A 27,797-nucleotide genomic window follows, 5' to 3' on the forward strand; every position below is an offset into this window, starting at 1 on the left:
CACAGAGCTTGCCTTGAGCAAAAAGAAGCTGAAGGACAGTACCCAAGCCCATAGTTCAAGCCCCAGGACTGGCAAAAACAACAAAACAACAATAACAACCCCCTCCCCCCACAACCAGCACCTAAGTATGGAGGTTTTAAAAAATGATCTGAAGTCTATGCTAAGCATGTCTTCTTTCCTATGTAAATACAAAGTTCCAATTTGTTTAATCTGATGTTTAGTTAACAGAAGCAAAATGTGTAATTATTTATTTTTCTTTTCTCTTGTTCTAGAATCAACAAGTCTTTTCCTGCTCTCTCCACTTACTCCTTTACACATTAAACACAATTACTAACACATCTATTTGATTTTAGTAAGATATTCCTCACTGAAAGGTATCAAAAGCCAATTATTGAGCATAACAAGCTATTCCCAACAAGCCTATTCAGCTTAAGAAGCCAGAAGAATTTCCATAAAAATGCTTAGACAAGCAAGCAGGGGCTCAGTGAGAGTGACATGCAAACATGTTCTGGCGTGACTAGGAGAGTCAGTATATATGGCTAACTTATACTTTTCAGTAAAATGCATTAACTTTGGAACTACAGCTTTTTAAAATCAAAAATGTTTCAAAGTTAGTAATCAGATGAAATGGAGGAAGGCTATCAAAATGAAAATAAGAATTTTAGCAAGAAACATAAGACATCAAATATTATTTTACTGTTTCATATTGCATAAGCTAAAGGTCAAATCACTTAAAATTCTTTTTACCTTGAAGCATCTTATACATAATTCAAATATATGAAATACAGGGCTATATTTTACAACTTCAAGTAACAATTTCAAACACTGTTGTACAGTGGCAGCCATGCTAGTCGTATACACCATGTGACAAATACGTTCGATTTGTATTATTGTGGTAGTTATGTTCTATAATGTACTGTCTACACCACAGCACCATTTCTAGGGAATGGAATATTCAGGGTTAAGCTTCTGGGAGCCCCTAAACCTTAGGTTTAACTGTTCAATACTTACTTACACTTACCTGTTACAAGCAGGCTACCATATAATCTGTGGGGATCCAGGAAAAAATGAGGATATGGGGCCCCTTATTAAGTATTAGTAACTTCAAGCTGGTGAGAGTCTGCAGTGAGCCAAGCACCAGCCCTGTGTGGCATGCATGCTCTTGAAGCTGGTCCTGCCCACTAGAGTCAGCCTGTTCACACAGGGAATCACGGCGATGCTGACAGTTCGTGTAAATGCCCTTAAATTTATGTCTGTCACTCCAAAAACGAACTTGGCTTCAGTGGTCTTTGCAGTGACATGCCTCAAAATTTTCCTCATTAGGGAACAAGACTGTGGCAACTGCCACTTGCAGTGCGCCAAAGTCTTTCCCACGGAAACCGCAGGGAGATAGTTGTCCTCTCCCAGCAAGGTGCCACCCATGTGGGTCTGGATCTTGAACACTCTGGGAGCTCAACTGTAGGAGAAGTTATGGACTGCCTTCGGCACATCCACTTAGAAGTTGAAATGAAAGGTTCCTCAATATATTTCAATCTAATTTTACTTTCTTGGCATGAAGAGATTACATATGAGATCATTCCTTTTTTGACTACATCCAGCTTGGAGGTGCTGGTTTTTGTTCTTTGCTCCTTAAAAACCTTTGAAGATCACCGTGATGTGTACAGCGTTTTGTCTAAAGTTTCTCAGGCTTCAGAAGCATGTTTTGGTTGCAAATTGGCATTTCTATTCTAATGCCTCGCCGTGATTTAAGTCCTACATGGAGGCAGACAGCTGTCAAACAGCCTGAGGACAGCAGCACTAACATGGCTGCTAACATGCCTTCCCGATGTGTAGCCACTGGTGCATCTGTCAGGATTAGAATACAGAATCTCTTCTCAGGGTGCTGCTTCATAAAGATTCCCAGGAAGATGCCACAGCCTCAGCAGGAGATGAAAAAAAATAGACTAGCTTAAAGTGGGGCTGGACAGGGTGTGGGAAAATAGCTATGAGGTAGTTTTGTAGAGAAAACATGATTTTATTCATGGAAGTATAGCACTGTATGACTAGTAATGACACAGCAACCAAATTCTGGCTGTCAGTATTATATACCAAACTCAGTAACATAAAAATGTAAACACAAATGATTCAAAAAGCAAAGTTATGGTGATGCCTGCACAGTGCAAGTGGCAGAATCACATGACACGGGACAGGGAGCAGGAAATGGAATCTCATGAGTGACTTCAGCACTGCACGAGCTGAGTGCAAACTTTCTGGGATTATGTGTAATGAATGGTGAGTTCCAGTTTCAGTGTGGCACCTCCAGCATCCGTGAGGGACTGGCTCTTTCAGGTGCCAAAATGTGCAGACACTTTGGTTACATCAATGGCGCAGGAGACACAGGCACACCCTCTCCTAAATCACATTGTCTCCAGATGACTCATCACCTAACACAGCGTCAGTGCTGTGCAAACAGTGGTTACTCAGTATGGTGCAGGGAATGATAACACAAAGTTTCCATGTTCAGTACAGGTGTCATTTTGGTCTAAAGTTAGATGAATCCCGAGATCCAGCACCCTTGGGTACAGAGGGCCAAATGTATACACAAAGAAAACATGTAAATAAAAAATGGAAAAAAAGTAGCAACATATAAAAATTAGACTTCTTATACAGGTAGACACAGTAATACTTCAGCAATTCCCACTACAAACTAGCAAGTAATATTTAACACTACTCCACAATAAATTACATTTAAAAAATCCCAATGATTTGAATGGAAACATACTTGTATAACTTAAATAGGGTTATAGTAAGACGATGAAACACATGAAAATAAAATAGAAAACACGAAAAGGACACCGCTGGTGACTTAAGAAGCCTAGTCAACAGCCATCTTCACAGTGAAGTATACGCAGGAAAAGCTGGCATGGCGGTGGGTGTGGAGACATCTGCGTGCAGGGAACCGAATCACCCTGCTCTGTAGACCACACATCGTCCTCACACTCGCCCAGGACTTGCGGAGCACCCCACTACCCGACAGTGCCACTGCCTCTGATTTTACAGTAGTCCCTTAAGCTCTAGTCCACCCACAGATCTGTGAAGCAACAGCGATCACACTAGAGCCTCACTGCCGCCCTCATGGACACCTGTGGACGTCTGCACCTTGTCCCTCCAGCGGTCATCTCGGCAGCAGTGCTGGGCCAGTGTTATGTCATGATAACGCCCACAGACGTCTACTGCTACTGCTACTGCTACGGGAGGGTCCAGGCGGAGGGGGAGAGTGTGGATCCTTGGCCTGACTGCCTGCCGTACCTACGCTTTCTTCTTTTTGATTAAGACTGTGGCTCTCTGAGCTGAAAGGGGTCTCCATTCTATGTCACACTCTGCTGGGAAGATATGGCTTTGCGGGTCCTTTCGCTGCTCTGGGGTGGTTCAAGGAAATGATCTACTTCCTTCCTCTCTGGTCTTCGTTGCCTCCTTATTTCCTACTGTCACTCATGTAAATTTTCTGAAGCAATCTCAAAGTCACAGAAAAAGTACAACTAACTTATTCCCAGAACCATCTGACAGTAAGTTGTGAATGGCCCGGGCCAACCTGGATGGAATACTTGGTTTTCTACAAGGTTACTGTTATTCAAACAGAACTGTCATCAAAATCGGAAAACCACCTCAGGTAATTTCTATCGTCTAATACGCAACTCCCCCCTTTCACTGGTGCCCCAATGAAATCTTTCACAGCAAAATGGCCCATGTTGGAACTCTATATTGTATTCATGTTTCTTTAGTCTCCTTCAACATGGAACTATTCCCTGATTTGGACACTTTCAAACTCGAGCGTAGTTCCTTTTCAGACCTCCCCTTGGTCTGGGCTTGTACACTGGTGCCCCATATTCACTCCAACTAGGGCCTCTGGCTGAAGAACATTCCCTCACAAACGGCACATAACTGCACTTCAAACTCTTTCCAAGAGTGTTCCCCTGATCAGCTGACAGGCTTCTTACTGTCAAGCTATTCTTTCCCACTTCATAATTATTATGTTATAAAGAGGTACTCCTTGACAACAGAGTCAATTCCAGTTATGTTACTAGATGGTAACTAGTAAGTAATTATTACATTCTTGAAGTCTAAGCCATTGTTCCTATGGAACGTACAGAGCTGGGTTCCCACGAGCCTCTGGCCATGGCCTTTTGTGTCTATTAATACATAACCTTGTTTTATGTGTGTTTCTAGATAGATGCTGATCTAACATTACCGATTCATCACACTGAACTTACTCACGGCCAACAGCCCTATCTCCTGCTATCTTAAGGAAGGTGACCTAGCACACACATTTTCCCCCAAGGCATATCACAGCATTTCAGCACTGTGTTTAGGATCATTTCAAAGAGCAAATCCCTAACGAATAGCACAAAAATCTTAAAAAATGCAGCACTAAGTAGACTAAAGGATACTTGCATGCAGTGTGAGAGCCGGAAAGTGAAGCTGGGGTCACTTGCTTGGCCTCAGTTAAGTGGGGTGACAATTTCTGTTGCTCTGCACAAGTACGGGAATGATTTGTGGCAAATGTGCCACAAGTACTTATCCTGAGTCACTAATTCTTCAAGCAGGCAAATTTGCAAATATGAAATCCGCCTATAATTAAGACTTGGTGTTATGTTCTTTTGGTTCTTACAATGTTGATCTAATTACAATTACCAGTGTGGACTCACAGATTCTTATTATATTCATCTGGCTATAATCTGCTAATGTGAGTTACTTCATACTGAAATTGCCCCATGCTGGGCCTAAGGGAGCCTTCAACTGGACTCTCTTGTACTTCTCTTGAACACACTCTTATTTTCTGGCACAAAAGGTTACAGCCAGGTTTACTTTCCCTGTCTGAAACCTGCAACGAGCCATTCCTCTAAAACAACAACAACAACAAACTCATTATTCTTTGTAGTAGAGGACGGTATTTAGAAACCATGATGGTTCATCTTGATTGCCAACTGAACTGAACGGAGAAGTGCCTACAGATCAGTAAAGTTCCAGCAGTCCTGTCAGCGTCCCCCGTTCCCACAGTGTAACTGCCTTCTTAGATGACCAGCTTAGCACCTAGTCTACTGAGGACATCAACCTGGTCAGCTGCCGCTATCTTTTCTGCTCCCCTCCATCTCCTAAAGAGATCCTCCACCCCCGTCCACCTGGTCAGCACTACACAGGAGTCAATGCCTTGCTCCCTGTATTCAGGTTTCAGCAGCCCCTGTCTGGTCCACGTGAGTCACCCCTGCAGCCTCTTAGGCCCCTGCAGTTCCCTTGCCTCCCTCACAGGGACACCCAGGTTGCTCTCGCTCATCCGTCTTTACACTGAATTATTTCAGAGGAAGGAAAGAAAGAGGAAAAGGAAATTGAAAGGGAAGAGGAAGGATAAAGCAATGATTTTAACAGCTGATTTTATAAGCAATTTGGATCCTAGAGTTAGGCCACTGACTTAAAACTTTCCTTAAGGAGCTGACAATTTGTTTTCAGTATTCATTTTTTTCTGTAATTAGAACCATACTTTTTATGTGCAGTGGAGTTCTGGCCACAGTGGCTGATTTTATTTGCCAGTCATTCTTGGTCTTGTATTTTTAACACTGAAGCATAGGTAGATTTTAGCAGGGTGGTAGGAGTGAACCCTTATGACGGAACATGGAGAACAGTTCTGTTCTGACCAGAGGTATGAAGGTAACTCAACTCAGTGCTACGTGATGTTTCTAGTTAAAAACCAGGTTGCTGGGTATGGTGGTCCAGGCAGGAGGAGTTTGAGGCCAGCCTTAGCTACAAAGCAAGACCTTGTCTCAAGAAACCAACAACAAAAAGCAAAACCAAAAACCAGCCAACCAACAAAAACAAAAGGCACAAAAAAATTAAATGAAAAATGTAACGATTCCAAATGTGATCTTATCTTTGTCTCTTAGGAAGAAAAACAGATTATTAAGCATCTCATGTTTAGTACAGAAACCTCAAAACCCTCAACATGAAGTCAGACTATTCCCATTAGAAGCTATAAACGAATTATAAACTAGGTACCCATTATTCGGGGAATAAAAGACAACACAGTACCTTTGCACTCGGTACACTCGAGTCCAGGGAGGCACAAGGGCGAGAATCCGAGCCACCAGCTCGATCAGGTCACTGGGAGAGTAACTCTTGTATCTTCCTGATTTCCAAAGCTCATACAGCCCCGTGCCACGAATCACCAGGGTAGGGTAGAGTTTCAAACCGTCAGGACGGAAAGCAGGGTTCTCGAAGAACTCCTAGAAGTTGAGAATAGAAAGCCGCTCCTGTGTCAGTGATTCTATCCACAGCAACCTCAGTCCTGGGCCAGCATCACTCGCATTCCCAGCAGACCCCGGGAGGCCTTTTTCTGTGAAAGGGCAGGTATGTGAGAGGATGCAAACTCCCTGTGTGCGGGACTGCAAGGCTTCCCCACCATGGGATCTGGCTGGCACGCACCACTCCATGGAGTTTCCCACATCTAGCCAACTTTCAGGCCAGAGCTTGTTGTTGTTCAGAGGGGCCTTCCTGACCTTCAAGTACTCCCTGTGCCAATCCATCCTCCTTTAAGAATACATTTGTTTAAAATTTTTAAAAGTTGTGAGATAATAACAACAACAACCAAAAAAACATTAAAAAAAAAAAAACCAAAACCCAAAAACCTTGTATTATCTACTATCTGGATCTTCTCAGAAATGGTTTGCTGATCCCCAGAGGTGACAATTTTGTCCTCAAGCCAACTGGCACCGTTTCTCACTGGAGATACACACTGTCCATTTGTTATCTGGACACTGAGCAATGCATCTAACTCATCTACTTTTGGCACGGTCATTTTTCTGTCTCACGCGGTCCCTGCTGGCTGCCTCATTTCTTTATTTGGGCTGCAGTAAGGAGGCCCAAGGTAGGCACTGTCCTTCGCATGACTTTGATCTGTCTTCATCTGGGTTGCACTTAGGTCCGGAGGTGAAGGTAGACTCACACAGTTCCCTCTAACTCCCGCTGCCCTCTCCAGCAATGCTCTATCTCAAAAAAAAATGCAAAAAATCTTTTGCTATTCTTGCAAAGCTTTCTATTGTTTAACTTGCTTTTCAAAGAAATGTAGTGGCAGAGTTTCCGATCTCATTGATTTGTTAAAAGTGTTAAGTGCTGTATTCTTTGGGCACTGTGTGGTCTTAGAAGTAATTGTTTTGTGGATTTCCCTGTAACATTTCTATTTTAGGGATTCATCAGATCTTTAATAAATATTCTAATAAATATTCTAGCCGGCTGCAAGGAGCTTGTATGCAAGCCATTCTCCATCAAGTCTGAATCCACATTTGAATGTGAGATTTCAGGAAAGTACTTCTGGTTCTGGGAGAAATATGGACTGATTGACTCTTCTTGTAAGAATAAAGATAGTATGAACTGGTTCAGACAATTAAAATATGTTGCCTTCATTTTCTTCCCAAACAACAATAAAATAACAGGAGAGATTTTTAAAGGGAATAAAAATTTTGAAGAGCAAAGAGAACAATAGAGCAGGCAAGGAAGGGACAAGTAATTTCAATAAATTTTTTAGAAACAGAAAATGGCTGACTACTGGGACATGACTTTGCCAGCAGGGAAAACTGGGAAAAGAAAGATACTGATGGAAGGCCAGCTCAGTCATACCAGAGGTCCAGACAGGCTCTCAGATCAGAAGGCTTTGGAAGCAGGCAGGATGGGAGACAGACATGGAAATAAAATATCCCTTCTTTCTGTGTAGGCCAATGGTAAGATCCATTCTCTGGAGAAACTGGAGAGCTTCTGAACTCCAGAATTCTAGGCACACAGGAAAGGCTGGCGACAGGGAAGAGCCAGTCTGCCAACTGCGCTCTGCTATTCACTCGCCAGCAGCCAGTTCCTTTACCATACCACCAAGCAGGAAGAAATTCCTGTGTGTGACTCCTTAAAGATGAAAAATGTTGTCTGACGTTGGGGTTGGGGTGACTCTGTTTATTAGGTTTCTAATACTCTATAATGAGGACACACTGCTTTAGTAATGGAGAGATTCAACAGCAAGCCACAAGAGGAGAGAGTACATAGTAAGAAACAGGCAGTGAGTGGGATTGTACGTCAACTGGTTTAAGGTGGCACTTACTATGAACTGTTCAATGTCTCGTTCGAGTCCCACGTTTGGCAGGTCAGGCATCATATGAGCCACAACTTTGAACCCAGAATCTTTGGCCAGGTGGAATGACTCACATACTGCCTTCACCGTGTGGCCCCTGAGAAAACAAAATTTACTACTTGTTACACAAACACATGGACAAAGAGGCCACCACGAGGGGTGGGTGGAAGAAGACTACCTGAGACCAGCCATGTGGCTGGGGAAAGCCACATTTCACAACTCACCTCTGAGGAGGTCTGAAGGAAATCGTTTTACTGATTTTTCTCAGAAATCCCTTCATGTACTTGCTACAGTTGTAGAAGTAAGTGACAGGTAGACAGAATTAACGTAATACTTATACATGTATATTGTACATATATATATTCAAGTAATATTATTTGGCTCTGCGTCATCAGTCAAAACAAGCTTACTATGTAAACACCCACATTAAACGAGATCAACGTGGTCAGCGCCACGCAGAAGCTTCAGCTTCTGACACATCCCTTTTCCTTTAAAACATGAAATATGGGGAGAGCGAGAGGAAGGGAGAAACCTGTGACGCAGACAGATGTCACTGGGGGCGCAGACTGTGGAGAAGGTGGAAACGGGGTCCTGCAGACAGACCCTCTCAACCTAGCTTTCTAGAGTCATGCTCATGCGTTAAGCAAGCCTGGCTAGATGTCTGGGGCAACCTGGTGTCGACTTCTCCCCCCACGGCCTTCTGATTCACCGCAGTTTTGCTGGCCTTCTCTCAGGCTTTACACCACTGGCCTTAAGTCCTGCCTCCAGCTGCCCACATGAAGAAGCTGTGTGAGGACAGGGAGTGGTATGCATGTGTTCATAGGCAGCTAGAAAAGGGTTCTTAGGGAAAGACTGAAGATTAATGGAGGGCACTGACTGAAGAAAAAGGGTGAATTTGAGCTGAGCACTGATGCTCACACTAATCCTAGTCACTCAGGAGGTAGAGATTGGGAGACAGTAGTCTGAGGCCAGTCTGAGCAAAAAAGTTCATGAAACCCATCTTAACCAATAAAAAAAAAAAAAAACTGGCTTGGTGGTATGCACCTGTCATCCCAGTGACGGGGGAAGCATAAACAGGATTGTGGTCCAGGACAGTGCTTGCAGAAATGAGACTCCAGTTGAAAAATGCCTAAAACGGAAGGGACTTGGGGTATGCCTCAAGATGTAGAGCCAAGCACAAGGCCCTGAGCTCAAATGCCAGTCTTGCCAAGGGGAAAAAAATGGGCAGAATCCCAATCCTCTTTTCCTGGGCCTGGCTGCAGGAGGAAAGGCTGAGTGTAAACACAGAGAAAGCCAGCTGGAGAGAGCAGGGCTTGTGCAGGGCCCTTGCCAGTGGCTTACCTGTTGGTGTCTCTGGCCACATCTTCATAGACACTCTGCACCCCAATCTCCAGCCTCGTGCAGCCATAGGTGAGCATGTCACTTAGGTGCCGCTTCATGCAATAATCTGGTCTGGTCTCAATAGTAATTCCAATACACTTCGTGAGGCTTCTCTCAGAATACCTGTGGAGCACATCCAAACGTAACCAACCTGCCACCTTCTGGGTCATTCACCTTCTCTAAGTCCTCCCAGACATGGTTTGGTGTGTGGGCTCTGGAGCCGGGCTGTCTTTGCTATTTCCTTACTAGGCAAACGTCAGTGCTATTAACCTCTCTTGCTTCAGTTCCTTTTATCTGGAAATGACAATAATAACAGTACCTACCCTTCACAGGACCGACACGGCTGAACCCGCACATCGTAATGTTATTATCATTATCGTTATTATTCTCATGCAGTAGGCTGCAACCGCAATCGCCTTGAAAACAGTGATTGCAACTGTGAAAACCTATTTTTCAATTCCTAGCAACCATTTTTCATGCAAGTAAAAACCATCTGCTGTATTTATTTTCCACTCTGTATTTTAGAGTCATTTTAAGTAAAAGAAAAAAAAAGAAGATGGATAGTGATCACAAGAATAATTTAGAGGAAATGCACAGAAATCTTTCCATAGAAGCCTATTAAATGGATCAGTAATTTACGAAATTAGGAAATGTTTTTGTCATTCCCTAAAACTGAGCATCAGAGTAGTGAACACCCCGCCCCTCCTCCCCGCACTGGATTTAGGTACTGGCTGAAGAGTGGCCGGAGGACCACGGATGCCACAGAGCATCCTGAGGACACACAGGGGAGCTGCTGCAGGGGAACAAGGGCTCCTCATACGTCAGCCCAGGGGCTTGGGACACTCACTCTGGGAGGAGCCACTGCGGTCCCAGCACCGAGTCATCTACTCTGCTGACAGGGAGGACCTCTATCCAGCAACACTTGCCCCATCATCACTTGCAGGTGAAGACACTTAGTGTGAAGGGAATGCACAGGCTAAGGGTACAGAGCTAACAGAACCAAAGTGAAGTTGCGTCCACCTAACTTTAAAATCCTTGCTACGTGTCACATGCCACATTGCATGCACAACTCAGCCTGCAACATCAGACTTCCACTGAACATCTTTCATGGCAGAACCCAATCATTGCTTTCGGCATACCCTTCCACAGCCTCCACAGTTCTTCAGGGAAGTGTGAGGGAATCTTTCTGTGCCATTTATTTCCTTTCTTTCTCAAGAAGTTTTTAGCTTTTTTAATTTGCAGGGGGGGGGGGGTAGGGGAAGGGGAGGGCAGCGGGGAAAGGAGTGTACTGGTACGCAGGCTTAAAACTCAGGGCCTGGGCGCTATCCCTTAGATTTTTCACTCAAGGCTGGTGTTCTACTCTGTAAGTCACAGCTCTAGTTCTGGCTTTTTAGTGGCTAACTGAATGTAAGTCTCATGGATTTTCCTGCCTGGGCTGGAGCTTAGCCTCTTGAGAAGCTAGGATTACAGGTATGAAGCACCCAGTTATGTAGCTTTTTTTAAAAGCAAAAATCACAGATTTCCCATAATTTTGTAATTACTTGGTTAGACTCATTTCCTCATTTCTATTTGTCAGTATTATAGAGAAGTAAAGATTGCTAAGACAGAATGACTAATTTTAAGGCTTTCATTCTAGACCATCACATTCTTTTGCCCTGCTTATTCCAGCATTGTGGGGTTTTATACCAGCAGTAATACAATGAACAGTAAGCAACCAGCATACAGTTATTTAAAGATGAGTAAGATCAAGGGCTCACTCTGCATCAAGTCTTGCTTAAGAAAGGATAATAAACCACTGGGCTTGTCTGAGACAAAAAAAAAAAAAAATCAAGGTGCCATGCCTCTAACAGCTGTGACCCAAGGGCATAGATGACAGGAAGCACACAATGTCATAGAACAAATGTAACTCACTTGCTTCCAACAGCAATTATATTATGGAATTTAGGAAAACCCTCTTTTAAAATTAAAATAAATATTAACAGATTATGAAGAAAAGCTGGCAAAAGACAAGATGGAAGCTCTAAGTGAGAGTATAAAAAGTAAATGAGGGAGGTGGCACTGTGGCTCAACATTGTAGAGTGCTCGCCTTGAGCAAAAGAGCTCAGGGACAGTGCCCAGGCCCTGAGTTCAAACCTACATGCCCACCAGTCCCCTCCCCCCCAACAAGGTAAATGAGAACCAGGACTGAAAAGCTATACTACAAAGTGCATTAGTATTTCTTAAAAGCAGCGCCTTTGGGTGAGCAAGCTGGCTGTGTGGCAGTAGCTTGCATCACTGGGAAAGAACTAGAGGGCAGGCAATTCCAGCAGAAGGAATCTGTGCAGAAAAAGAGCACATTCCTAGGGTAATCCTCCTAGGCGAGAGCATCCAAGGCCCCACCGAGGGCTGCTGCAAGGATGGTAAGGTCTCTTTGTAAGTCAGAACACACACAAGGCCACAGAGCCAAACATGGTTCTCAAATACAGTATTTTAACCACACTTCAAGAGCTGAGACAAGACGACAAGCCATTACCTTTTGCAAGTAGCAGATGAAGGAGGAAAAAATAACAAGTTTTGAGTCAGTATTTTAGATTTCTTTCCAGAATTGTATTTTCACCTGAAAAGCAGTTAAGTAGAACTTATCAAATTTGGAAAACAGAAATGATAATGGGACTATTTTCTTAAACAACAAAGTATAAAATTGTGCTTCTGAAGGGACACTGTATCTTTTAAAGGAGTTTTTGTTAAAGCTTGGTGTGCCCGCTACATCACACTAAACCTGCTGCTTCATTTAACAGAGCTGAAAAGCTATCAATATAATTGTTCTTTAACATGCAAATATATGCATGCAGGGCTTTAATTAATGTGGGCTGACATTTTATGGTCTGTGATCATCCTCACCGCCATTCAGAAGGATGGATCTTTCAGTCCTTAGGTCAAATTCCAAGCCTTTCTGAGGTCACGGACTTCTCAGGTTCTTGGTCACACAGGAACTGTATATACTTCTCAGAGACAAAGCCAGGGCTAGTACCAGGCTCTTCTCATTCCAGTTCCACTGTTCATTTTTTTTTTTTTTTTGTGGTACTAAAAGGTTCATCTTAGGCCTATAATCCACCTATTTAGGGAGATACTAAATTCTATACTTTTTATACCCCAAAAGAACAGCATCAACTATTAAAGATGCTAATGTTCTCTGGGAAGTATAACTTAAGCCAATAACTTATAGTGCCAGTTTTTCCCCCTTATTTTTATTTTTTATAGTTAGGGGTAGGAATCAGAAATAGGGAGAGATATGCAATTACATGGGAATTTAAAAGCAAACAAAGCCATGCTGCCCAATGATATAATGAGCAAAACAAGCCAGGTGTGTGCATGTCTGTCATCCCAGCTAACTAGAAGGCTGAGTTCAGGAGGAAGGTAGGTCAAGACCAGCCTAGGAAAAAAAGTTCATGGGATTCCGTCTCAGCCATCAGCCAGCTTGTAACAGCAATCTGTCATCATGGGATTCCATCTCAGCAAGCCGTAATACCAACCTGTCATCCCAGGCACAGGTAAAGCATGGAAGAGGATTGTGGATCTGGCCAGCAAAGGAAAAAAATGAGACCTTATCTCAAAATAACCATACGCAAAGGACTGCAGGTATGGTAAAGAGCAAGCATGAAGCTCTGAATTCAAACCCCACAATTTAGATAATAACAGAATGAAAAGAATGAAGCTGAAACCTAGCAATAGTAATCAAAGTATTTATGCTCTCAGCTCTACAGTTTAAAGGCATGGACTGCAGATTAGAATTTAAAAAAAAAACAACACTATTTCCTGCCTTCAAAAAAATCTTACTTCCTGGCAAGGATACACAAGCTTAGCGTGAAAAGACAGGGGAAAAAAAAAAAGATCTTGCAAGCAAATGAAACCTGAAGACGAGCAAGAGTAACTATATTCACATCTGACAAGTTTCAAACCAGAATTACTCAAAAAAGACAAAGAAGTTCACTTTATATTGATAATGGGAATGATCCTTCAAGATGGCAAACTGTAGACATATATTTATGAAACATTAGTACAAGTTCATAAAACAAACACGACTGAATATGAAAGCACAGACAGACCTCACGCCAGGAATAAGGGACTGCACTACCCTCTTTCACCACACAGGTTATCTGGACCTCTCTCTCCCAAACAGTAACCAGGGAACTTCAGAATTAAACAATACTGATGATCAAATGGACTTGACAAACATCTATAGAACACTCCACCAACAACCCGCAGTATGCATGTTCTCACCAGCCTATGGAATATTCTCAAACAGCATATTTGAGGTAATAAAGCAAGTCTTTATTTAGCACTCAGGGTCCATTGCTAAGCAGGTGCTCTTTTACTGAGCCACTCCTCCAGCCCTTTGGCATCAGTTATTTTTGACAAAGGGTCTCACTTCCTGCCCGTGTATGCACTTGGACCAACAGCCTCATTTTGAGTGTTGCCATTGCTAGAATGATAGATGCACACCATCACACCCAGCTTCTTCTGTTGAAATGGGATCTCAAAGATTGCTTTTTGCTTAGGCTGACCTCAAACCTCCCTGATCTCAAGAATCTATGTAGCGAAGAATGTCAAGTGTGAATCACATGCCCAGTAACTGGTTGAGAAAGAGGCTTCATACATCTGCCCAGGTCATGAAGTTAACTCTTAACAGTATCTTGTATTTTATCATACCACAATGGAATAAAACTAGAAATTAACAGAAAGAAAAACTATGAAAATCTAGAGTTGACACAAAAGATGATGCATTATGACCAAATAGGGTTGCCCTAAGAATGCAAGGTTAAACTCTTTAAGAATTCATCAAAATGACTCAGGACGCTGAGATCTGGGGATCATGATTCAAAGCCAGCCCAAGCAGGCAAGTCTGTGAGACTCTTATCTCCAATAAATTACCAAAATGCTAGAAGTAGAGCTATGGCTTAAGTGGTAAAGCACTGGTCTTGAGTAAAAGAAGTTCAGTGACAGCACCCAGGCCCTGAGTTCAAGCCTTCAAGACTGGCAAAAATATCATTATATCACAACTAGGGAGAAAAATCATGTGATGCAAAAGAAAAACGTATCAGACAATAAAACCTCTCATGAGAAAACACACTCAAGTTGTTTGGTGATTCACACTGTGAACTTAGCACTCTGAGGGAGGAAGGGAGGAGATTTTGAGTTTGAGACCTCAAAGAGAGACCCTCTCTGAAAGAACCAAAACAAAATTAAAACCTCTCAATAAATTTCTTAAATATAATGAAGGTATCCACAAACGCCTTACAAACAGTGCTGTGCTCAGTGCTGCAATGTTAAGTATCTCAGAGGGAAGAAACAGCCAGTCCCATCGTACATGCAACCTCTGTGCTCAAGGCCCTGACCCTGCAGTGAGGCGAAGGGAGAAAGGCACAGACCCCAAAGGAAAAGCAAACCTCATCCCATCTGTGAATAACCTAACTAGGAGGAAACTCCCAACAGCTACAACAGTAATCCTTGGGATTAAATATCAGCTTTAAACATTTAACAGTCTTACAGTTAATATACAAAACTTAGCTATGTATATACATGCACATATATAACATTAAAATAATAGATACAAAATATCTGGAAATGAAAATTTAAAAATGAAATTCTATAGTATCAACAAACAAACATTTGAGAAAAAGTTTTATAGAAAGCTTATAAAATTTGTTCACTGAAGATTGTTAAGAGAAGTTAATGAAGTCTTAACAAGGAGACAGACTATGTTCATGACTGGGAGACTCAGTAAGTTGTCAACTCATTCCAAAGCATTCTGCTTTTAACACAATTGTAATGCTGATTCACTATTTAAATTACAATAATTAAACCAGTGTAATGCTAAATGTAAGGACCGAAAAACATAAAACATCAATGGAAGAGAAGGGAGCCTAGCCCAAATTTATATAGTCCTTTGAAATGTGTATATTATATACTATATATTATATATATGCAAATACATATATTTTAATTTTAATTTTTTCTGGTACCTGGGCTTAAACTCAGGGGGCCTGGTGATTACTCAGCTTTTTCACTTATGGCTAGTACATATCTCCTCCAGTTAGGCTTTTTGCTGGTTAACTGGAGAGGGACTTTCTGCTCAGGATAGCTTCAACCACCAGCACCCAGATTTCAGCCTGCAGAGTAGCTAGGCACCAGCTACCGGTGCCCAGCCCAACCTTCTGATTTTTAACAAAGGTGTTATATAATCCAAATGGGAAAGTTTTTTTAAAGAAGTGATGTTGAAACAACTAGCTATCTATGCATGAAAAAATAAATCTAAACTCCCTCATACTACACATAAAATTAATTTGTGATGGATCATAAACTTAAATATGAAAGCTACAACTGTAACCAGAACACAGCAGGAGGAGATCTTTGTGCTTTGGGAACATGTAATCATTTAGTAGCAGCAATACAGAAAGAAAACAACCACACAGGAAAAAATGGCCAAATCAGACCTCATTGATTCTGCTCAAAGGTATCACTAATGAACAGTTCAAGTCACCAACCAGGCTTTCATTAGTGTAAAATACTAATCTGATAAAGGACTGGGCATCCAGTCCTTTTAAAATTTTAAAACAGGCAAAACATTTTTTAACAGGCACTATACAAAGGAAATTCAAATAGCACCATCATACACTAAAATGCTTAATGTCATTAGTCATCAGGAAAATGCAAATTAAAAATACAATAAGATACCATCACACACCCACCAGAATGGCTAAAATTAAAAGGATGACAACACCATTATATTGGTGATGATGCAGAACCACCAAATGTGAGCAGCTCACAAATGGTGCAACCACTTTGGAACATGGCTGGCAGCACGAAACAAATGAAGCAACTCTACCTCAGTTACTACCCAGATAGCCACAAAGGAACTTTTACAGACGTTTACAAGAATGTTCTCTGAAGTTCTACTCACACAGCTATGAAGTGTAAGTAAGCCTCAGTGTCTGTCAACAGAAGAAGGGACAAACTATGGAATTCTATGTACACAGTGGCACACTACAGGACATTAATAAGTTAGCAACTACTGAATGACCCAATAACATTGATGAATCTCAAAATACTATGGACAGTAAAGGAAGTCTTGCACAAAAGACTAGAGCTAGATGATCCCATTTGTGTATGGTTTTAGGCCAAACATCCATGGTGGGGGAAGAATGGGTCTCTCTGGGAGGTGCAAATGAGGATTTCCAGGGAAGCAACTTTCTAGAATGATGGCAATGTTGTGTATCATAAGAGTGTTTCTCTCTGGGAGGTGCAAATGAGGATTTCCAGGGAAGGGTGTAAAGCAACTTTCTACAATGATGGCAATGTTGTGTATCATAAGTGTTTTTTTTTATACAGGTATTTGTGTCTGTCAAAAAAAAAATGAATCAACAGAACTCTTCAGATTTGTGTATTTCACTGTATGTGAGTTTACTTTACTTCAGGAGGAAAAAAAATCCAAAACACCAAACACCAGTTAATGTGCATGACAGGTATGTGCGCTGGGGGGGTGGGGGTGGGGGGATGGGGTGGAGACCGTACTGAACCATGCAGCTTACTCTGAAATGCACAGAATGAAGACAAATGGCTGGGCAGTGCTAGGACAGAGTCAAGCCAGTACTGCAGAATCAGGGGATGGCTATGCGGGTGGCTCACTGGGAAACTATGTTTCAACCAAAGTGCTGGGAATAAAACCATCTTTCAAGATGACTAAGGCTATAGCCTAGGTTGGCCAGCATACGTTAAGAACCCTAGCTATCAAACCTGTTATCCTACCTACTCAGGAGGCTGACATCTGAGGATTCTAGTTCAAAGTCAGTCTGGGCAGAAAAGTCCAAGAGACTCGTAATCTCCAATTAACCAGCAAAAAGCTAGAAATAGAGGTATAGCTCAAGTGGTAGAGCACCTTCCTTACAGATCAAATGGTAAGGAACAGTACTCAGGTCCTGAGTCCAAGCACCAGTATTATTACAAACAACAACAAAACCAAAAAACCCTGGCTACCATCTATGAAATTAGGGTAGCTAAGGAAGGAAATGGCCAGTATACAATGTGAAGGGTAGGAAAAGATCAGAGCTAAGTCCATAAATGCAAGAGGTTCCTGGCCCGGGGCAGCAAGGCAGGAGGTAGCCTTCAAAGGTTGTTTCCATCATCACTCAGCAAGTCTACAAAACCGTCTTCAGGGCCTGGTACCTAGCTAGCGTAACCTACCATTCCAACTTTTCCAAGACATGTAAGGATCCAAAGCAACTGATGGAAGGAGCGGAAATGAATTAAGAATTCCACAGGGAGAAAGTGTGACTCACTCACTTCTTGATGGGTAACTACCATTTTAAACTGCATCTTTTGAAGACAGCCGAGGAGCATTAAAGATTGAATGTAAAACTGCTCCTGGGCAGAGCTGATTAAAAAGGAATAAAATTCCTTTAAAAGGGTGTTCTGAGTTATCCGACAACATCTGCATTCTGGTGAATGGGTGACTCAGATCCCAGGATGGTCGTTCCGTCTCCAGAGCTAAGATTTCTCGAGGATGATGGTCACCAGCAATTGTTGCTCTCCAGAGACTTCTGAAGAGGCTCTGCGGAGGCGTTAATAATGACTGATTAACAGTGGGCCTCACTCAATGAGCCCTCACAGAGCCCATACCTGCTTTGTCCTTGAAGGGCTCTCTGCTCTCTTTCCAATTTTCCACCCACAGGGCATGTCTACTTCTTGCTACTAACTTGCCACAAAAAGCAACAAGGCTCACCTTGTTGGGACTTTTTTTTACTCCGATCTTTTAAATAAACAAACCTTTCAGCAACTGAAGAGGACGGAAAACAAAGCAGGGGCATCTGAGCCAGTGGGGAAGCATGACTTTCACCTGAACAAAGACTCCTACCCTTAAATTTGTAGACGTATCTGCCACCAAGTAATTTTTAGCTTAAAATTTCTAGCCTGAAATCAGTCTTTGAATAAAACTCTACTAAGAAAAGGTCTGGCATCTAAGTAGTGAAAACAACTAGTATCCATTTGTAGTAAGATAAACCTGAAGGGTAAAGGGGAAACGCTGGGACAAACTCCTCAATGAACCCCCTATGTAAGGTCAAGCCACAAAACGCGAAGAGAACAATTTACTGGATCGTTCCTTGTCTCACAATGATCTAACATCTGAAAATAATTTTCTGTCTCCAACGCAAATCCCAACTCCTATTTCAAATATTATGGCTCCCCTAGTAACAAATAACAATTCTACTAGAGGGAGTCTGTAGTAAAAAATCTTCCATAAAACAAGAACACACAAGCTGGCTTTTCCATATTGTCTCATAAAAGGGACTAAACCCGAGTAAGATACGGGAGTGGGCAGCAGACCCGTGTAGTATTACAGACTGTTTTATGGCACCCAAATTGTACTCTTATTACTTCCTAGGAGCCATTCGTGAGATCTGTGGCAATGAAAACTCCAGTCATATATAAATTTTTATCTGAAAGAAAGTGTGTGTTGCCCTCTTGAGGCAAATTCAAGAATAGAAACAAAACAAGGCTGCTTTTGCCTAGCTCATTACTGGAAGAGGCTTTGAAGGGCTTTGGGGGTGGGGACTCACGTCATGATCTGAAGCTACAGCGTTAAAACTCCAAACCCCATTTCACTCTGAGAGACAACTTTTTAAAAACATCACTAGGCATGAAGACAGTTCTGCACAAATACAATTCTCACTCTAAGAATGAAGCAAAATTGTTTAGAGTTTCAACTGATCAAACTGTCAGGGTAGCTGCACCCTAGAAATTCATCGACATGCCTCAGACCGCTGGCTCACGGAAACCCCAGGCATTCACGAAGACGGCCCATGTTCACGGTATTTATAGCTCAATTCCATTCAATCTGCAAACTGGTGGCTAAGTACAGAAACACAGGAGGAAAGACTCTGGAGACTCAGAGCTGAATGAATCTTCTGAGTTACTGCTGCTATACCAATGTCACAGGGCTTTCAATTAATTAAGTTCATTTCCTCCAGATGCATTTTATCTAAGCAATGGTTTGATTTTTCAGGAAGCGGAATAAGTTAGATTACATCATTACTCCTCTAAAGTTTGAAGACTTTAGCATTTTACTAACATGACTCATATAATGATCAAGGTTTTGAATGAGCGATAAAAAGAGACCCCCTCCTACCCTACCACAAAAGCCCCGGTGAAAACAGATCCCACTGCCCAAAGTCTGGGTTTGAGGCCAGAATTTACCTGTCATATTCCCTAGCCAATCTAAGGTCACTGCTCTTCCCCCCAGCTAAGTCCTTTACAAAGGCCCCTTGGGTTACCCTAGACACTAATTTTTGAAAGCAATGCAGGAAGAAGGAACTGCACAAATATGTCCCCATCTCTAGTCCATTAGTCAGACAGCAGCCAGAAGACTGTTAACGAGGTCATGGAGCTCACCAGCTTAACGTTATTCTTCTACCAACGACTGCACTGCAGTGTGTAACGTGGCCCTTCGTCCTTGCTCCCTGGGATCTAAGCTTTTCTGTCCAGGTCCTCCTGTTATCTTCATGGAGGTCTCACTGACTCTTGTTTATGTTCCAGGTCCTCCCATTCAGAGGACTGACTACTTCTGTTACTGTATGCCACATGAAAAATACCAAAGGCTGCTTCTGTCTCGTTCACCAGTCTTCCAGCATCTGCACCACTGCACAGTGCCTGCTGAGAGTGCAGGCACCAATTGCTAAGTAAGAAACAAAACATAGGTTACTGCCTTTCAGCAGTTACTGAAACTGCTGAAAGCACTATTTTAAGACTTTCACTTCTTAAATCATTGAACTTTATATGAAACTCTAGCATTCTTGTGAGAAAATCTGATATGGAAGGTATCCAAAAATTCACCATTCTCTTCTGTCAGTTAGAATTTATAATAAATGAATTAATTCTGGTATGGTTTCGGTGTTTGCCTCTTCTTAACCGCATGCTGAAATTAAATCACCAGTGTTAACAGTATTGGGGTGGTGTTGGGGGGAGTGGGGGCTTTGGCAAGTAATTAGGCCTTGAGGTCTGGGTGGGATGACGCTGTTGTCACAGGAAAGTCAAGGAGTCCTGCCTCACTTGTCCCCTTGGGTTCTGCCAAGGAGATGCATTAAGAAGGTCCTCACCAGATGCTGGCACCTTGATACTGATGTGCCAGACTCCGGTGTGGCAGGACAAGATGTTTCTACTCTTTACAAATTGCCCAGAGTCACACATGCTGTAACAGAAGCACAAAACAGACTAAGACAGGGCCTATTTGTAAACACAAATTAGTTAATAGTTATTAAGTATCCATTACTAATAAATTAAGTTTTAAATACTGGTCACTGGCCTTGCTGATTTTAGAGATAAATGTTTTGAATAAAGAGTGCCCAGTCTTTCCTTGGAAGGGCTGACAATTCAGCTAACCCAATCAAAACAAGTCCTAGTGTGGATAGCTCACGTCAACCTTCTCTGGTTGAGAATACAAACACATCAACAGACCATATGCACTTGCTTTAAAGGATTATTCCAATGAAGACAATGCCTTCCACAGTCAGGAGAGAGCATGAGAAGTAAGAATGCACATAGTATACACAGGAGTCTTCCATCAGGAGAGAGCATGAAAAGTAAGAATGCACACGGTGCACACAGGAGTTCACAGGCTGCCACCAGGGGAGAATGTGACAGTCACCTGAAGTGTGATAAAAAGAGACTTTCTTACTTGACTGCCTCGTAAATGTTGTTGGAAGTATGTCCTGATAAAGCATCGTGTAAACTCCTGATAAAATAATCTCTGTATTCTTCTGGAAGAGCCATAAACGTTCCACCCATCACAATAAACTCCACTTTGTCCACGCTGTGACCAAGCTGTTTTAACTGAAAAAGAAAGAAACACAAACTCATTAACATCAGAAAGTACTCTTTGAGAGTACTGTAATGTTTCCAATGTTATTCTGCAATGTTTTACTGGTCAAGTTTAAAAATGAGAAACAATTTAACATATTGAACTAATAAAAAAAAAACCATAAGTATGAAAGAAGAAAATCAGTGTTTCAATAAGAAGGGAGAGTGAGAAGTAGGCTGGATGTTGTGGTGCACAACTGTAATCCCAGCACATGGAAAGCCAACTTAAGAGAAGCAAGAATTCATGGCAATTACTTCTTGTCAAACAACTTCCTTATGCTTTCGAAAATGAGTTTTTAGAGAATATAAAACCCTTAAAGAGAACAGAATATAGTATAATTTCTAACAAGTAGAGGTTTTGCTCATGCCAGGTATTGCAAAATAGTCTCTTTTCTTCGCATAAATATGAAAAGACAACAAAGGCGGGACTGGAGGGTTGGCTCAGAGGTAAGAGCAAGGCCCTGAGCTTAAAACCCAGTACAGCAAATAGGTAAAACTGAAAATAAAAAATGAAAAAGCTTTCCAAAATGTACCTGTTCTATCCGGTGTCTTGTCTGTAGATAAGGGTCATATCTAGCACGAATAGCTCGCATGGAGGTTGGCTAAGAGAAAAAGAGAAAAAACCTCTTACACTCACATCAAATGAAAAAAGTAGAGAGAAATGGAGGGACAGAGGCTGAACAAAGGCAGCAGTGGTGCTCACTGGACACGATATAGATAAGGAACTATATCTGACTTGTGGGTGGGGAAGGAAGGGAAAAACTGGGAGAGCGCGCAAGGGAAGGAGCGACATTGTCCAAAAGAAACGCACTCCCCACCTGACTTATACAGCTGTCACCCCTCGGTACATCACCTTTTTAATAACAATAAACAATTTAAACAACAGAAATGTAACTGTGAATGGCTATGTTAACATTAAAATTCTCTCTGTGTTTGAAAACTGAAAACCTGCCTTGGTCACATCTTCCTTTCAGGGTTCAAAATGACATCCTGAGTGTGCCCCATTACCTAAGCAGCTGGGCGTGTCCTGGAAGCACACGGCTGTATGTGCAAATGCTTACTGCATCCTTCAGTCATCGAGGTGTTTTATCCACACAGATGTGCACACAAACTCAAGAGTTAGCGGCCAGACAACCTTTAAATAAGGTTCTTAACCACACATGGCTTGTAAGGACAAACAGCCTTGATGCTACTGCCCTCTTGGGCTGCAGTACAGACGTACAGACAGACAGACAGACAGACAGACAGACAGACACACACACACACACACACACTCTCTCTCTACACTCTCTCTCTCTCTACACTCTATAAACAATGGATTAGCATAAAAGTTTCTCTGAGAAATGTTGTTGAAGGAAAAGCACAAGGTATAGAACACTTTGCCTATACTGACTTGGAGAGTGAAACAAATATGCATGTGTTCAAGTCCCTAAGACAGGTCTGGAGGATGTAGAGCAAACAGCAGCCCTGTCTTGACTTCTGTGGAGAGGAACAAAAAAGGTGGCTGGGCATCGGAGGAACTGTTCCACCAAATAATCAGGATATATTTTGAAAGCTGAACTTTGAAAAATGACAGGGGGTGGGGATGAAACCACATATGAGGAAAAACAGTCATCTGCCGGCGTGCACCTGATGTCACCAGAAGAGAGGGCCTCCTCCCATGGCTGCTCAGGGGTCTGTTTGCACTCTTGGGTCTACTCTAGTCCTTTCTTTCTCTACATGGTCATCAGAATGGCCTTTTAAAAGGCCTTTAAAAATCGGTTGTATGATTTCCCTGCTTCAAGCCATAAAGGCTTCTCCTGACACCTGTAGTACCTTACCGTCATCCACTGTTCTCTAGGCTGCATCCCCTTGCTTCCCCCTTGCTCCCCCCTTCCCCCCCATCTTTCCCACTGTGGCCTTTCTTCTAGCTGTCCTTTCTGCTAGGAATCAGCCTTCCTGACACACTTGTCCGCAAGGACTCAGCTCCACTGCCACCTCCCCTAGGGAACCCTGGCCATCACCGTCTCTCAGTAGCCCCAGCTATCATCACCCTACTCAGGCTCGCCTCCCTGCCTAGCAACTGTTACTCGGGGATGTTTCCTTGTTTGCTACTTCATGCCTAACTTCTACTGTCAGACATCCATTTTACAAGAGCAGGGGGGGCTTCAGCACACATGGGGGGTAGGGAGGGGCAGAGCGAAAGCTGCTGCTCACTAACAGTGAGTCTCTGCAGCAGCTGTGCAGCCCCGCAGAACTCTGTTTCCTCAACTATCCAACTAGGACCATCCATGCACCAACCACACTAAGGTTTCGGGTTGTGAAGCAAGTAGGATGGTAGTGGAGATATGATAATATTAAGCACTTACATCAGTATTTCTCCAGCAGATAGAACAATATATGCTACTAGAAGACACAGAGCTTTTACAATCAAGAAGAAAGGTAAAAGCTATTATTTGTAAAACTGCACAATGGAAAACTATGATGAAAAACTTCAGGACAGCTCAAATGACTTTACCTCATATCCAGTGTAAGACTGGGTTGAATATTCAAAATCAGAGTCAGGTCCACCAGGGCAATAGCTGTCAACGCAAGGAACAAACAGAGAGATCAGACATACCTTCTCCACAAAACCCTGACAGCAAGCAAGCTCCATTTTCAAATCCCAGTGGAACAGTCTAATGTTATAGATAATGTATTCGCTACCAGCTGGTAAACAAGTATACAAAGGAAAACTATTACAGTCATTTTCAATATGCTGTACTTACTGTGATTTAGAGGTTTGTGCTTTTAGGGCAAGTAACAGGAATCAGGGTTTCCTGCTGATACTGACACAGGGCATTCCTGGTAACCATAGTCAAGCAATTCTCCCTTCTATGTAATTTTCCCACCTAGAGTTAAGCATCTCCTTCTGCTAATCCCAAGTATCTCAATTTGCTATTTATAAGAAATATTTTTTATTTTGATACTTTTCTGATCAAAATTTACTTGAAATCTTTGGCACTGTAATTTAGGAAGTTCTTATTTCCATGTTTCATTTATTCCATTAACAGGATGACTATACATATCTATATCTACGCATTTAAAAAAATACTGCAATAAATTAAAATCTTTGTTTCATTTTAAAAGAACTGTAAAATCTTATCAATGGTTACCTGTTTCTAAGAACTATAAATCTACTTAAAGTTTTAAATATTACCAACATGTACGACGAGGTATTAGGGAGTTTACTAGTTTAATTAAAATACACACAACATATCAAAATCATCATACGTACACACATATATTTCCTGTAAAACTGATATGTGGACACCTGTGTGGTTTGCACATCACAGCTACAACAGCAATCTGTAAAAAAAAATTAATTTTAAAAAGTAACCAGCGCAGCACAAATGGACTCTAAAGGTGTTGGTAATGTTATACTTCCTAAGCTGGATACAAGGATGATCTCTTTTTAATAGCAATCATCTTTAAAATGTACATGAATTATTATTTATAAATTATGTGCAAAATAAGGAATTAAATTTTAAAACCACAATGATTTTTATATTATCTCCAAGAAAAAGATTATGTAATTTCACAAAATTATATCCAAACCTAACCTCATAACGGATTCCTCATGGACACATTAAATCTCAACATTTACAGCAGGAATACAAAGCAAGGAATACATGGATCCAGAGTCCCTGCAAAAAGATCTCAAGGGTCCAGCAGAGCCAAGGCGGAAGAGCATAGTAGCTTGAGAAAGGAGCCAGTGGCAGAGATACAAGACCAGCTACCTTTGACACAGGCAGTCAGATGAGCAAAATTAAAGTGAATGCAAGTGGGTTTCTTACAGGCAGAGGGAGGTATGAATGCAGGGAGGGAGAAATTCAAAATGAAGTCTATGGCTGGATGAAACTAAAGGTGTTTTTTACAAACTTGAGTTCCCACTATATTAAGCTGGCATACCCATAAACACAGATAAAATATGTCATGTCCAAGTATGCACAAATATGTATGCAGATTCTCAGTCTTACTTCTGTGACATTCATTCCTGGCAAAAATGTACAACCTGAATCTAATTATGAGGAAACATTTGATTAATCCACATTGAGGGACATGCTAGAAAATAGCGTGAAATCTTCAAAGGTGTTAAGTAATGAAGTCAAGGAAAGACAGAAGATGAAGAGACATGACAGCTAAATGCAACAGTGATCCTGCTGCTCCTTCAAGCTGGACCTCCTGCACTGCTAGAGTAATGTTCCACATACATGTACATGGGTAAAACAGCACTGGTACATCCATACAATGGAATATTTCCAGTAATGAAAAGGAATGAAAGGATGTGGAGGAACTTTAAAAGTTCATATTGCTAAGTGAAAGAAGTCTATCTATAATGTCAATCTAAAAAACCATAGATCCTGTATGATTCCAAATATATGACATTCTGAGAAAGCCAAAAAATACAGAGACAGTAGTAGATATTTGTTAGAAAAGTTAGATTTAGACACTGGGAAGGATGGATAAGTTATTTTAAGCAGTGAAACTAGTTTGTATGGTACCATAATGAAAGATAAATGACACTATGCATTTGGTAAAACCCATAAATGAACAACAAAGAATTAACACTAATGCAAATTATAGCCTTTGGTTGGTAATAACAGGGCGATATGGTTCAGTCGCTGTAGAAAATGAATTGAACCAAAATGAGATACTAAAACCAGATAAACTGAGGGTAGGAGAAGAGGAAGCATGTCGGGATTATGCACTTTCGGCTCACTGTTCTGTAAATGTGAAGCTGCTCTATGAAGAATCCACAATGCACCATGAGAGGGAGGCAAGAATAAACCATGGTGGTGAGAAGGGCCACACACGGGGAGTAACATGTGGCTCTGTGATTTCTGCTACTACTGAAGATGGATTTGGTACAAGCCAGACAACGTAGACCACTTAGGAAATGAATGTAGACCACTTAGGAAATGAATGAAAATAATCTAAAAAAGAAATAATACAAGCCAAATGTTCCTTCCAGCAAGGGAGAGATGGCACACTTCACACACCATTGCGAGGATGGTAGTGGTAATAGACAGAAAAGGTGAAGGAGCAAGCTGGGTTGTGACACTGGAGGTTGGAAGGCAGTCCACCTGGCAGTCTGGCATGAGTCTGAACCACAGAGGCAGGTCGGAGTTGGGGGTCGGCAGATGGCTGCATTTAAATCATCTCATAATGACATCACGAGGAAAGCATGTACGATACTTATGACAGTAGCCCAGGATCACAGGAAAGTGTAGTCCTCAAAGAACAGGAATGACCAGACAGATGGAAACTCAACTTGGAGAGGGTGGCAGCAGAAAGCCAGGTGTGTGGGTCATGCTGAAAAGTTGTGCAAACTCTCTTCCACAGTGGTAATCCTGAACTTGGTGCTAAAACCTGGGAGTTTAAGACTTGGCTAACCAACTAACTCACTTGGACCTTTAAGACCTGAATACAGGGCATATTACTCAAGTATGTGGGACTAAAAGCTAATGAGTTCTCTTTGGGGAGTGTGGTGTCCAACTATTCTTAATAAACCAAACCAAAATGCTTAAGCACAAAGAATAGGGCACTAGGCTTCACGGGCCATTGTATGTAAAAACTATGGGGTTTACTTATCTAAAAATGTCATAGAATCCAGAAGACAGGAACAACACGAGCTGCCTCAAGTACAACAATGTCTTCATCCAAACCAGACTGAATGTGTTAGATCACATCAGGCACACAGAAGTCAGTTCTGGGGACTACATTTCACGAGGGTGCTAATCCTGCCGATTTACCCACATTCAACCTTTTTCTCCTATAGACTCCAATAAAGATCCTTAATGCTTTACCTGGAGAATGGACCAAGGATTTCCAAACTGTTCTTTTTGTTGTCAAATGATCCTATATACTGGATCTAGGCAAATGTTTTGGAAAACTACCATGTTCATATCACTCAGAAACCTTGTATGGTTTCCTACTACGTTTTTCTTTGCCAGAAATTTAAGACTTTTTACAAACTGATCCCAAACTAATGCCCCATTGTTTTTCATATGGACTCTCCAGAGGCTGAGGTAAGAACATGAATTCCAGGCCAAATGGACCCTGGATCCTGTGAGTCTGGTGTTCCTGCCCACATGCATCACAGACTTTGTGTCACTACTACCTCTGTGCCTCAGGCCCCTGCCCTTACTCCCATCTTTTGAGCCTACTCTTGTCCCCTGAGCATCCTTTACAGGCAAAGCAAGCACTATGTTTTCTCTTGTTCCTAAATGCTCACTGCTATGTAAAATGCCACACAACTTCTTTGAATCATTAATTACCCCTTTCTTTGGTGCCAGTCATGGGACTTGAACTCAGGGCCTGGGAGCTGTCCCTGAGCTTTTTTGCTCAGGATTGCACTTTATCA

General features: G+C 41.9%; 1 protein-coding gene across 1 annotated transcript in view; it reads right to left on the reverse strand.

Moving 5' to 3' along the window:
- Positions 1 to 27,797, reverse strand: part of Elp3 (elongator acetyltransferase complex subunit 3) — a 54,007-nt gene that overhangs the window by 23,594 nt on the left and 2,616 nt on the right. The window contains exons 4-10 of the mRNA XM_042697850.1: positions 24,669 to 24,739; positions 23,910 to 23,973; positions 21,946 to 22,014; positions 21,231 to 21,385; positions 9,485 to 9,646; positions 8,114 to 8,240; positions 6,061 to 6,254 (exon numbers count right to left, since the gene is read on the reverse strand). Of these exons, the coding sequence (XP_042553784.1) occupies positions 6,061 to 6,254; positions 8,114 to 8,240; positions 9,485 to 9,646; positions 21,231 to 21,385; positions 21,946 to 22,014; positions 23,910 to 23,973; positions 24,669 to 24,739 (842 nt within the window). The remainder of the gene's footprint in view (positions 1 to 6,060; positions 6,255 to 8,113; positions 8,241 to 9,484; positions 9,647 to 21,230; positions 21,386 to 21,945; positions 22,015 to 23,909; positions 23,974 to 24,668; positions 24,740 to 27,797) is intronic.

Source organism: Dipodomys spectabilis, unplaced genomic scaffold (genome assembly GCF_019054845.1).
Source record: "Dipodomys spectabilis isolate Male_0828 unplaced genomic scaffold, ASM1905484v1 ptg000229l, whole genome shotgun sequence".
Taxonomy (NCBI): Eukaryota; Metazoa; Chordata; class Mammalia; order Rodentia; family Heteromyidae; genus Dipodomys; species Dipodomys spectabilis.